Genomic DNA, 12341 nt, shown 5'->3' with positions numbered 1-12341 from the left:
GGGGCGGGACACCTCCGGCCGCCGGGGGGCGCCGCTCCCGGCCTCGCCTCTCGCTGCTGCGGCCCTGAGGCGGTGGCGGCGGCCCCGGCCCCGGGAGCGGCGGCGGCGGCGCCGCCATGAAGCGGGACGTGAGGATCCTGCTGCTGGGGGAGGGTAAGGGGCGGCCGGGGGGGGGGTAAAAAGGGCGGCCGGGACTCGCCCCGGTGCCCTCCCGGTGCCAACGCGTCCCCATTTCTTTCTCCCCGTTTGTTTCTTTTCTTTCTCCCCCCCCCCCCAGCCCAGGTGGGGAAGACGTCTCTGATCATGGCGCTGGTGGGCGAGGAGTTCCCCGAGGAGGTGAGGCCGGGATCGGGCCCCCCCCCCCCCACCACCACCCCCGGTTTCGGTCCCTGCAGGCCGGGGCTGTGCTGGGCCTGGAGCCCCGAGCTGCCTGGGTGTGCCCTGGGGGGGCTGTGCTGCCCCTCGCTGCCACCCCTGGGGGGCTCAGGGCATGGCCCTGGCTGCAGATGTTTGCCCAGTGCCTCCAGCAGCACCGCCGGCTGCTTACTGGGGCTCGGGGGGCGGCTGGACCCCAAAACCTTTCTGCGTTTCGCAGTGAATCCCATGCTATCAGCATAGCACATCTCCCAGGAGGGTGGGTCAGGCTGGGGGGCACCCCAGGGCTCAGCTTTGGGGGGGGCAGAATTAACATTTCTGAGCCATAGCTCTCACTGCAGGACACGGCGCTGTGCCTCAAGCGAGGGCTCAGGCCTAGGAGGCTTCCAGAGGTTTCACTTTACAGAGGGCACCGTAGCAAGCAGCAGCTTGCCGTGCACAGCCCCTTCCTCGTGCACAGCCCCTTCCTCGTGGGCTGAGAGCAGTGTGTGGGCTGCAGGCACCCTGCCCATGCAGTGGCCGCATTTGGCCTGGTCGGTGTGTCCACGCGATGGCACGGTGTCTGCTCGCTTCGCAGGTGCCCCCCCGCGCCGAGGAGATCACGATCCCGGCGGACGTCACGCCCGAGAAGGTGCCCACGCACATCGTGGACTACTCAGGTGGGGCCGGCCCCCTCGCTCCCTCCCTGCCAGCCTCACCTCTCCCTGCCCGCCTGCGGCCAGGGGAAGGAGCATCCCCGCTGCTCAGTGACGGCTCTTTTCCCCTTCCAGAGTCGGAGCAGACAGAGGATGAGCTGCAGGAGGAGATCGCTAAGGTGAGTGGGGCTGGATGGGGGGGTTGTGGGTCAGGAGGCTGCGCTGCCGTAGCCCTGCAGCTTACAAGCGATGCGTGGCTGTTCTCCCTTCCCATTAACCACCCAGAGACGTGCGGGCAGTTGGTTATCTGCGGATTAACGCTATCGTTTTGTTTAGCAGATTGTTTAATCCTTCTCTGGGTTGTAAGCTGGCGTGTGGCTTGTCCCGGTCCTCTGGGGGGGCTCCAGAAGGAGAGCAGCGGGGGGCAGCTCGCTGCTGACCAGGGGTGGAAGGAGTCACGAAGCACACAGCGTGCTCCTGGCCCCGGGGTGTTGCAGCCTTGGAAGAGGGGAGAGGCAGTTGTTGAGCATGGGTGAGACCCCCCTGCCCCCTGTTCCTGTGGCTGCCCGATGAAGCAGTGGCACAGAGGTGGTGGTTTGGGAGCTGGAGCCCTGGGGGACTGGGTGGAGAGGAGATGGGATGGGCCTGGCTGCTCCTCACCACTCCCGGATAGCTTTGGCTCCGTGCTGAGGAGACTTCTTGGCTGTGGGGAATAACACTGCGTCTCCACTGTGTGTTTGACGTGAGCAGAACTATTTAATCGCTCCTCCTCAGTGTTCAGTGGATGAGGAGGTGGGACAGGGAGCATAGGGGTGCTGTACCCACCCCACAGACAGGAGGAGAGTACGGATGCTTAAAACAGCTCCAGAAAATCCTGCCTAAACCCTTGTGTGGCCCCAGGATTAGCCTGCATGGCTTCAAATGGCCTCGAGCAGTGTGCCCTCATCTCTCTTTCAAAAGTGCTCTATCCAGGGAGTGGACCCAGCAGAGGTGGGAGCTGCCACGCACAATTCACCAGTTAGTGAAGAGAAATAGCTGTGCTGGGCTGAGAGCTGGGGAGGGAGGGAGGGTCTGTGTGCTCTCACGGGGCAGTTAGGGCCAGAGCTGATGCTGTCCAGCTCCTCAGGAGCCCACGGTGTCTGTGTGTGTGTGCTGCACGTGCTCAACTGCAGCTGCTGGGTTGCAACGCAAGCACGACGGCTGCCAGGGCTCAGACCTGCCTCCCCACCACGGCGGGAGCACCAGGACCCTCACTCACCCCCCTTTCCTCTTCTCTCTTGCAGGCCAACGTGGTCTGCGTGGTGTACGATGTCACCAAGGAAGTCACGATCGAGAAGGTAACGTGCTCCCCGCCGGGCCCTGCTGCTCCCGGTTCTGTTTGGGGTTTGAGACTCCTGCTTAGAGGCAGGCTGAGCACAGCCCAGGCCTGCTCCCACACTGGTAATCGCCTCCCTGCGCTGGGGGCAACAGGCTTGTCGCATCCTTCAGCTGGCATTCAGCATCCCCGGGTGTGCTCTGCCTGCTGCTGCGGGGGAACACCGGGGAGCAGATGGCTGCAGGGCCCTGCCGACAGCTACAGCGCGCGTGCTGGGAGCTGCCTCTCCCTCCGCAGGCTGCTCTGACAGGCCTTTCCCCGTGCTCGCCTTTCAGATTCGCACGAAGTGGATCCCCATGGTGAACGGAGGAGCTGAGAAGGGAGCCAGGTACTGGGTGCGGAGCTGGGTGATCCCGGAGGCTGCAGGGCCCTCACCGCCTTCGTGTCCTCCAGGGGCTGCTCGCATCAAGCCAGCTGTGCAGGCAGTGGCCAAACCACTTGTAGCAGAAGAATGTGGGAGCTTTTCTCCCTCAAAGTCTAGCTGAGGCAGAAGATCATGGGCGAGGGTTCCTCCCCACCTCGATCTCTTGCCATCCAGGCAGAGAGAGGCTGCTGCCGAGGGAGTATGGGGGCAGAGGAGCCACAAGCTGTGTGGGGATCACTTAGGCAGGAGGCTGCTGTGCTGGATTAAAGGCTTCTGAACATATTGTTGCTGGGTGAAAGCGTAAGCAGGATCAGGCAGTCTGTTTCTCCAGATGGATGCTCCCAGCCGTGGGAGGCAGGAAAGCTGTTCTGGACCTTGCAGAGGAGGGTGGGGAGGCTCCCGGCCGGCTGCCCGGCAGCACGTGCAGCTGGAGCGGGGCTGGAAGAGGGGTGGCCTTGCTTGTGCTCTCTGACACTCTGTCTTTTTTTCCCCAGGATCCCCATTATTTTGGTGGGGAACAAGTCTGACCTGCAGATGGGCAGCTCCATGGATGTCATCCTGCCCATCATGAACCAGTTCTCGGAGATTGAGACCTGCGTGGAGGTGAGGGACCTGAGGGTTGCTGCAAAGCCTCCCTGAGGGGTAGGAACACTTTGTCGTGGTTCAGGAGAGCCTTCGTGCTTGCAGGGAACACTCTGCTCTGTAGAAGGACCATGGTTTGGGTCTCAAGGGCCTGTGCTTTACGCCTTCTGCCCTTTGGCTTCCTCGCAGAGAGCGAGTTTCAGTGTCTGCCCAGTCTGGCTGTAAATGGTTTTGAAGCTCAACGCAGCCTGTCGGGCCTGAGGCTGTGGAAAGGACACAGCAAAGCCACAGCGCGAGCAGGAGCTTCCCTTTTGTTTTTTTCCTGCTGGTGGGCAGAGATTGCTCTGAGCTTTGATGCATTCTTTGTCTGGCTTGGAGAGCTCCAGTCATCTTCCTTCTGCCCCCAACACGAGCCCGTTGCCTGCCCCACTGACAGTCCTGTCTCTTCCTTTGCATCCTCAGTGCTCCGCCAAGAACCTCAAGAACATCTCTGAGCTCTTCTACTACGCTCAGAAAGCTGTGCTGCACCCCACCGCCCCCCTCTACGACCCGGAGGAGAAGCAGGTAGGAAGCACTGCTCCTGGTTTCTGGAGGAGCCCCTTCCCGTCCGCCCTGGGGGGCTGCAGAGCTCCTTGGGAAGGAGGGAGGAGAGTTTGGGCCAAGATAGCAAGAAAGAGGGGAAAGGTGTACCCGTAGGGGAAGCCAGCGGAAAAATACCTGTCTCCCCATGCTCAGTGCAGCCAGGACAGAGAATCTGGGGGTTTGGGAAGAAGCCCTCGTGCTTCAGACCCTGTGGCAGCTGTGGTGGGAAGAGTGCAGGAGAAACCTTGGCTGTGAGCCCCTCTGAAGGCAGTGCCCTGTTTTTATCACCATGGTTGGTTCCTTGCAGCTGAGACCCGCGTGTGCACGAGCACTGACCCGGATTTTCAACCTCTCGGACCAGGATAACAACCAGATCCTGAGCGATGATGAGCTCAACTACTTCCAGGTAGGGCTGGCTGTGGGGCCGGGGCACAGCCCAGTCCCTGCGGCTGCTGGGGAGCTTTGGGGTTGTGCTGTCTGCGTGCCTGCTCACGAAGGCCTTCTTCCTTTTGGGAGGTAGAAGTCCTGCTTTGGAAACCCGCTGGCTCCCCAGGCCCTGGAGGACGTGAAGATGGTTGTGTGGAAGAACACCACGGATGGGGTGCAGGACAACGGGCTGACGTTAAACGGTACCGGCACGGGGGCTCCGTGCTCCTGTCCTCTTGGCTCTTGATCCGAGCCGAATTAGTCCCTCCTGCCAAAGCAAGCCTGATCCTTCTGCGGCCACTGAAAGCTCCCTGCCCCAGCACCCTGTTTCCCCAGAGGAATTGTAGTCCTGAGGTGTGGATCCCCGAGGCAGTGCCCGTCTGGCCCTGCTGTCTGAGCTGCCTGGTCTCTCCCACAGGCTTCCTCTTCCTCAACACGCTCTTCATCCAGAGGGGCCGGCACGAGACCACCTGGACCATCCTTCGCCGCTTTGGCTACGACGACGAGCTGGAGCTGACAGACGACTACCTGCACCCGCAGTGCGTGTCCTGTTGTGGATGGAGGTGATGGGGTGGGATGTCCCCACAGGGGGTGACCCGGGCTCCTTTCTGCACCCTGGGGGCTGCTGCCTTGCTCAGCTGAGGCTGTGCCCTGAGCTCACGGTCAAGCTCGTGCTCCTCGCATTCCCCTGTGGCTGGGAGCTGACACGAGGGGTTGGCAGCAAATATAACGGCCTTGGAGCTGTTGACTGTGCTGCTGGCGCTGGTGTAGGCGGGCAAGGAGGGGGGGAGGCAGTGAAGGCCTGTCCCTGACATCCCTTGACATCAGCAAGGGGCTGTGAAGGCTGTTCTGCCTCTGCCTGAGCTGTCGGGAGCAGTCAGCTGTCAGCAGAGCCCTCCCGGCTGGTTCTGCAGCTGCTGTCTCTTCTCTGCTCCCTGCCACCCCAGAGGTGCTGATCTGCCAGTAATGAAAGGCTTTGGCTGCGAGCTGCCTCAGCCTCTCCCCAGAGAGCAGGCTCCAGGGGCAGACAGCAGGGCCCCTGCTGGTGGAAAGCACTGGGGCTAACGCTGGGTCCTGAGCACGAGGCAGAGGCCGTGACAGCTCCTGGGCAGCGTGGATGTGCCATGGGGGGTCTGCTCCACAGCCTCAAGGCCCTCTCCTACAGCTTTGTTTGGTTCTGTTGGGGTTTTGTTGGGCAGGGAGGGGCTGGCGAGCCACGTGCCCTGGGCGAGATGTGGCTTTGCTGCCCTTCGTTGGGGGCTCGAGGAGGCGTTGGAGCTGCTCACTGGGGTCTCTCCCGGCAGGTTCCGCCTTCCCCCCGGCTGCTCCTCGGAGCTCAACCACCTGGGCTACCAGTTCCTGCAGCGGCTGTTTGAGAAGCACGACAAGGTGGGCACCACGGTGGGGCCGTGCGGGAGCCTGGCTGCTCTCTGCCTGCCCCTGCTCCCCTTCCAGCAAAGGGCTTTCCTTTGTCACAGGAGCATGGGACCGGGGTCACCACCTTTGCCAAAGGTGCAGACAGTAAATTGTGAGCCTTCGGGCTCTGAGCTAACATCCAAGTGGCATTGCCCCTCTGCAGCGGCTGCCTGCAGCACGCAGGGGGCTGGGGAAAGTGGGCAGAGCTGCTGGCCTGCAGCCACGCAGCTGGCACCCCTGTGGGAGGAGAACTGGGCCAGAGAGAGGCAGAAAAGCAGCTGGTTGTGCTATGAGCTGGCTCTGGAGAGGGAGAGAAAGGCTGTAGAGGATCTGCAGTGCATCTGGACGTGCTAATTACTTAGGTGTCGGCCTGCACCTGGGTTGTGGCAGCTCGATGGGAGCTGCAGCACTGAGTTGACAGCTCTGCTACGGAGCCAGGCTGAGGGAGCTGGGGGAATTCAGCCTGGGGATGAGGCTTCAGAGAGACCTCCCAGCAGCCTGCCAAGGCCTGCAGGGGGCTGCAGGAAAGCTGGGGAGGGACCCTCTGTCATGGGGTGTAGGGACAGGACAAGGAGAATGGCTTTAAACTAAAAGAAGATAGGTTTAGATTAGATGTGAGCAAGAAATTCTCCGATATGAGGGCAGTGAGGCACTGGCCCAGGCTGCCCAGAGGAGCTGTGGGTGCCCCATCCCTGGCAGTGGCCAAGGCCAGGCTGGGTGGGGTTTGGGCAGCCTGGACTGGGGGAGGTGTCCTTGCCCAGGGCAGGGGGCTGGAACCAGATGGGCTTTAAGGTCCCTTTCTTAAGGGACCTTAAAGCAGGGGTGTCTGTGGAGAGGTGTGGCGCATGTAGGCTGCGCCCTGCCTCGGCTGCTGACTCCCCGTGTGTTCCAGGACCAGGACGGTGCCCTCTCGCCCGCGGAGCTGCAGAGCTTCTTCAGCGTCTTCCCCTGCGTGCCCTGGGGCCCCGAGCTCTACAACACGGTATGCACCACTGATAAAGGCCTGCTTTCCCTGCATGGATTCCTCTGCCAGTGGACGTAAGCTCAGTCCCTCTCCCACGCCTTCGGTCGCCTCGCGTAGCGCTGGCTGGGTTGGCACCCCCCGACCGGCTCCCCGCTGCTCTCCGCCTCTCCAGGCTCGTGGCCTACCTGGACGTGCGGCACTGCCTGGAGTGCCTGGGCTACCTGGGCTACCCCATCCTGTCGGAGCAGGACTCCCAGACGCAGGCCCTCACAGGTACAGCCGTGCCCTCCCCTCCTCACCCCCTCGTGCCCCTCCTCTGTCTCACCCGGCCCCTCTCTCCTGGCAGTGACCCGGGAGAAGAGGATTGACCTGGAGAAAGGGCAGACCCAGAGAAACGTCTTCCTCTGCAAGGTGCTGGGAGCCAGGGGCGCAGGCAAGTCCGCCTTCCTGCAGGCCTTCCTCGGCAGGAGCCTCGCGGTGAGTGGCTGCTCCCCTGCGCGGCGCAGCAGGAGGCAGAGCGCGAGGCCTGGGAGCGACCTGCGGTGTCACGGCACCTCCACGCCGCGGCTCTCGCCTCCGTCATTCCGTCTAGGGTGACGGGCCCCCTTCCTCGGCCTGTCCCCGGGACCTGCAGGGGCTGCTCCTGCCCCAGGGGTGTCCCTGACCCCACCGAGGTGACGCTGGTTTTCCCTGCTCGTTACGAACGGCTGTTTCGCCGCGGGGATTGGAGCAGTGGGGAATCCTTTCCCTCCCCCGAGCGCTCCTCTTGCTCCCCGCTGTCTGAGACGGTGTTTTCCTCGGTGGCAGGCCCAGAGGGAGACCCCGGGAGAGCCGTCCCTCTACGCGATCAACACCGTGCAGGTCAACGGCCAGGAGAAATACCTTATAGTGAGTCGGGGAGCAGGGGCAGCGCTCGTGGGTCCACCCCGTGTTGCTGGGAAGCTGCAGCACCATCGCGGTGCCCCTGGGGCCAGCCCCATCTCCGTGTGGCGGCGCCGTGCCACGTGTCCTTTCCCCTCCTGCTCCAGCTGTACGAGGTCAGCGCTGACACAAAGTTCACGAAGCCGTTGGACGCCGCCTGCGACGTCGCCTGCTTGATCTATGACCTGAGCGACCCCAGATCCTTCAGCTACTGTGCCAGTATTTATAAGGTGAGTGGCAGAGGCCCTGGGGGATTCAGCCTTTGAGCGGCAGCCCCGTGTCTCCCAGGAGGGTGCTGCAGGAGCTGGCCTTCCCCAGCCCTGGTGCTGAGCTCCTTCCTCCGGGCAGCGGTGTTGCTGGCCGAGCCATCCCTCCGGGTGCCCTCCAGCCCTTCCCAGTTGGGACCCCTCGTGATTCCCTCCCTGTAGACCCGTGGGGTCGCTCACCCCTCTCTGAGCCTTGTGCACATCCCCGCAGGAACACTACATGGACAGCCAGATCCCCTGCGTCTTCGTGGCCTCCAAAACAGACCTGCCAGAAGCCAGTCAGCAGCCCGGGCTGTCCCCCGCCGAGTTCTGCTACAAGCACTGCCTCCCGCCGCCCTTCCTCTTCTCCTGCCACAGCCAGGGCCCGCCTGGCACCGCCGTCTACACCAAGCTGGCCACCGCCGCCACCTTCCCGTTAGTATCCGTCCCTCCCGGGCAGGGGGCTGTGGGCTGGGAGCAGAGCTCGGGGAGGAGGGCTGCTGGCTCTGCCCGCCAGCACCTTGCATTTGGTGCCGTTTCTCTTTGGCTCTCAGCAATGTGGGCTTCGTTCCCTGCTCCAAGAGGGCGAAGGGGACTCGGCTGCCTTCTGCCTTGGGCATCTCTCTGGCAGATTTATTAGATAAGCTCCCAGAGCAGGATTTTTATTTTAGGAGCCTGAGATAAAAAGTGCTGAAGGGGGAGTCGCCAGGCTAGTTAGGAGAGGCCTGCGGAGAGGAGGCGGTGGCTGTTTTCTCCCGATAGATGGATCAGGCAGCAAAGGAGGTCAGCGAGGCAGGACCTCTGATGGCTCTGGGAACAAATCGCTCCTGGCAGGGGCCGGGTGTCGTGCTGGGCAGCGGGGAGGAGGCTGCTGAGGAGAGAGGGGCTCTGCCCGCAGCGAGGCTCGAGGGCGGCGGGGCCGAGGGGCGGCGCAGCGCCGGGGGCAGAGCCCTTTCCGGGAGAACATGTGGGTGCGTTGGAAGACAGGATGGGATTACTAGCGAGTGGTTTTCCCTTTAGCTTCTTTTCAATAAACAACTTTATTTTTAGAGCTGACACTTTTTTTTTTTTTCCCCCCCTCTGCAGTATTAAAATTTAAATATTCTTAATATATCTTAGGGTATGTGGTATAAATAAATAACAGCGCGATGGAGGGCCGGGGATTGGCTCCTCTCCCCTGATTTAGTGGGGAATGAATAATGGATACGTCTTTCTTGCTCGGAGAGGAGCGCGTTGATGCAGGACAGCACGTGTGTAGGGAGGGGATGTGTACGCACGGGTCCCTTCCCTGCTGGCCTCGGGTTGGAACCACCGCTGGGTCCCCATCGTGCCCGCATCTCCACCTGCACCCGCTGCCGGGGCTCTCTGCTCTTGGAGCTGTAAAAGCAGCCTGACCTAGAAAGGCGGGCGCCTAGCTCCTTGCTTGTACTAATTATTTAGATGTTGGTGTGCTATTTCAGGACCACGGCAGGGTAAAGCCTGCGTCCGTTCCACCAGCAGGGCAGGAAGCCCTCGCTTGGCTCGGCGATGCTGCCGGGTGGCCGGCGCTCCGGCTCATGGTGACCCTGGCCGGGAGCCCCCCCGGCTGTCGGGGAGCCTGGCATCGGGGCAGCCGTCCCCGTGCGCCTCCCTCACTGCCCTTTTCTCTCTTCCTTTGCAGCCACCTGAATGCCACGGAGCTGGGAGCCGCCTCCTTCTGGCTGCGGGTGGCCCTGGGGGCCGCGGTGACCGCCCTGGTAGGCTTCACGCTGTACCGCGCGCTAGCCAAGAACAAGTGAGAGCTGCTCTCCGCCCCGCCACACCAGCCTCCCCCTTCCCCTGTGTCCAGCTGGTCCCTGCTGGGAAATCCTCCTCCCCCCCAGCCTCGATTGCAGGACCAGTGAGACCAGACGTCCCAGCACCAGCAGCAGGATCGATCCTCGGCACCAGCCGGGCGGCTGGGGACCCCTCCCTGGGAGCCGAGAGGCTCACCCCCGTCTTTTATTCTGTTCACGTCTTTTTAATGTTTGTTTTTATGCTCAAACCCGAGTGCTGCAGTATCCGTGGGGCAGATACATCCCGTCCACAGCAGGCTGTGCTGGTGCCCTCAGGTCTCCATTTCCCTCTGCTGGGAAAGGCAGCCAGGGAGGGCTGGGGGTGCTCGCTGCCCAAACCCCACTTTTGGGGTCTCTCCTGGCCCCTCCTGTTGGGATGTCGTGGCTGCAGCCCCCAGCCCTGGGCTGTGAGGGGCAGGAGCAACACCTGGGCCCCATCCCAGGCCCTTTTTGTCTCCTGTTTCTGTCCTGGAGTGCTGCAGCGGGATCTTGACCCACCTGCCCTCCTCCCCTGGCTGCGTGTCCTGTCCCCTCCCCACCTCTCCAGAATTCCCGGGGGGGGCTGAGGGCTGGCTGTGCTCCTTCCCTGGCCGTGCCATGGCCGAGCTGGTGCCACATGCTGGCACGTGGCCCTTGTCCTGCTGTCCCCTCCGCAGGGACCGTGGCCGGAGCAGGTGCCTCCGGGCTTTGCATCTCCTGGTACGACTGGAACCACATCAATGCCCCGTTCCCAGCCCCATCTCCCTGCCCAGACGTGGGCAGTTTGGGGCCAGCCCTGCCCCAATGCCCCAGAGACCGAGCCCCCAGGCAACTCTGTGCCCCCTCCCCAGGCTCCCACCCTGCTTCTGCCACGCTGCGGGGAGCCCGGGGAAGCTCCTGGTCTAGAGCCGTGCCCCAGGCTCAAGGGCTACACTCAGGGTAGGCTGATTTACAGGCAGCTGCCTTTCTGTCCGTCTAGTTAAAGTTTTATCGTGGCCTGGAGCCGGCGAGGGCTTGGAGACGCCACCTCTGTCCCCATCCCAGCCCACGTGGCGGGGTGGTGGCACTGTCCCCAGTGCTCGCTGCTGGCTCTTCCATTCCTGTTCCCACTCCCTGTGCCCCAGCTGGGGAATGTGTCCCATGGGGCAGAGCCCTGGGGTGTGGGGCTGTCCCCGTGCCCGTCACCGCTCCAGGTCTGGTCTTTTAGGTTTGTTCTCTATAACAAAATAAATTTTTACACGCCTTCCGCTCGCACACGCTGTCCTGTCTCGCGTAGGGAGCAGCACCGCTGTCCCTGACTGAGCTCTGCAAAGCCAGGGGGACCTTGGGCTGTGGTGTGAGGGGGTCCCAGGGGAGCGAGGAGTCCCCAAGGGCTCCCAGACCCTTTGGGGACAGTGACAGGACGTCAGGGTACAACCTGAAGCCTCATTTATTTGTCTCTGCAGGCTCTGCCGCAGGCCCTGGGCACTGGGGACCGTGGTCACAGCTCTCTGGGGCCCTGCCACAGCTTGGGATTGCCCTGGGGACTGTTAAATTCCCCCAGAGCCTCAGCTCTCCCCTGGGATGAGGTGCTGGGGAACCCAAGGGCTGGATGGGGCCGCGCTGCTCCCCTTGTGTGTGGGATCCTCTGGGCTGCCAGGGCAGAAAGGGGTCCCGGGGCGGGGGGACACAGCCCGGCCAGGCTGTGGGGTGCTCACACGGGGATGGAGCAGAGCTGGTGCGGGCAGGAGGCGATGCTAAGGGGGATGGGATGCGTGGTGCTGGGCTGGGCTGTGGGTGCCCCGGCAGGAACAGAGGCAAAACTTGTGGGCACCTCTGCCAGCTGCAGCATCTGCATGGTGCTGGGACCTGTACTGGGATGTTGGGACCTGTACTGGGATGCTGGGACCCGTACTGGGATGCTGGGACCCATACTGGGGTGCAGGTTCCTGCAGTGGGATGCACAGAGCCATACTGGGATGCGGGTACCTGTGCCAGGATAAACACATCTGTACCAGGATGTGTGTACCCATACTGGGATGCAGGTACCCGTACTGGGCTGCAGATTCCTGTAACAGGATGGGTGTAGTGGGATGCACATACCTGTACTGGGAGGCAGCTTCCCATACTGGGATGCACATACCCATACTGGGATGTAGATTCCTGTAACAGGATGCATGTAGTGGCATGCCCGTTCCCATACTGGGATGCAGGTTCCCATACTGGGATGCCCGTTCCTGTACCGGGATGCCTGTCCCTATCCTGGGATGCTCATTCCCATCACGGGATGCAGGTTCCCATCCTGTGATGTCCATTCCCATACTGGGGTGCCTGTTCTCATGTTGAGATGCCTGTTTCCCCCAGGAAGCCAGTTCCCATACTGGAATGTCCATTCCCATCCCAGAATGCCTGTTCCCTCCAGGATGCCCGTTCCCATACTGGGATGCCTCTTCTCCTCAGGATGCCCATTCCTGTACTGGGATGCCCATTCCCATACTGGGATGCAGGTTCCCATCCCGGAATGCCTGTTCCCTCCAGGATGCCCATTTTTCCCCTGGGATGCCCGTTCCCTCTGGGATGCCCATTCCTGTACTGGGATGCCCATTCCCATCCAGGGATGCTCGTTCCCATCACGGGATGCAGGTTCCCATACTGGGGTGCCCATTCCCATTCTGGGATGCCCA

General features: G+C 62.4%; 1 protein-coding gene across 1 annotated transcript; it reads left to right on the top strand.

Annotated features, from left to right (window-relative positions):
* The first annotated feature begins 1 nt into the window (after window position 1).
* RHOT2 (ras homolog family member T2) lies at window positions 2-10932 on the top strand. The gene is made up of 19 exons (XM_068699673.1): window positions 2-153; window positions 278-336; window positions 953-1034; window positions 1146-1189; window positions 2294-2347; window positions 2661-2713; window positions 3244-3352; window positions 3794-3895; window positions 4221-4319; window positions 4434-4542; window positions 4758-4878; window positions 5644-5728; window positions 6648-6793; window positions 6892-6992; window positions 7066-7196; window positions 7527-7607; window positions 7748-7870; window positions 8118-8320; window positions 9546-10932. The coding sequence occupies exons 1-19, from the start codon at window positions 117-119 to the stop codon at window positions 9661-9663; spliced, it is 1857 nt and encodes a 618-aa protein (XP_068555774.1). The 5' UTR covers window positions 2-116; the 3' UTR covers window positions 9664-10932.
* Window positions 10933-12341: the final 1409 nt, after the last annotated feature.

The sequence above is a fragment of the Anas acuta genome, chromosome 15 (assembly GCF_963932015.1).
Source record: "Anas acuta chromosome 15, bAnaAcu1.1, whole genome shotgun sequence".
In the NCBI taxonomy this organism is placed as follows: Eukaryota; Metazoa; Chordata; class Aves; order Anseriformes; family Anatidae; genus Anas; species Anas acuta.
The sequence above is the reverse complement of the archived record's forward strand: the minus strand, read 5'-3'. Positions and strand labels throughout refer to the sequence as shown.

Coding starts and splice junctions, on each gene's coding strand:
- RHOT2 (XM_068699673.1), top strand. CDS start 117: ATGAAGCGGGACGTGAGGATCCTGCTGCTGGGGGAGG. Junction 2,714..3,243: donor GGAGCTGAGAAGGGAGCCAG/GTACTGGGTGCG, acceptor TTTTTTCCCCAG/GATCCCCATTATTTTGGTGG. Junction 7,871..8,117: donor ACTGTGCCAGTATTTATAAG/GTGAGTGGCAGA, acceptor ACATCCCCGCAG/GAACACTACATGGACAGCCA.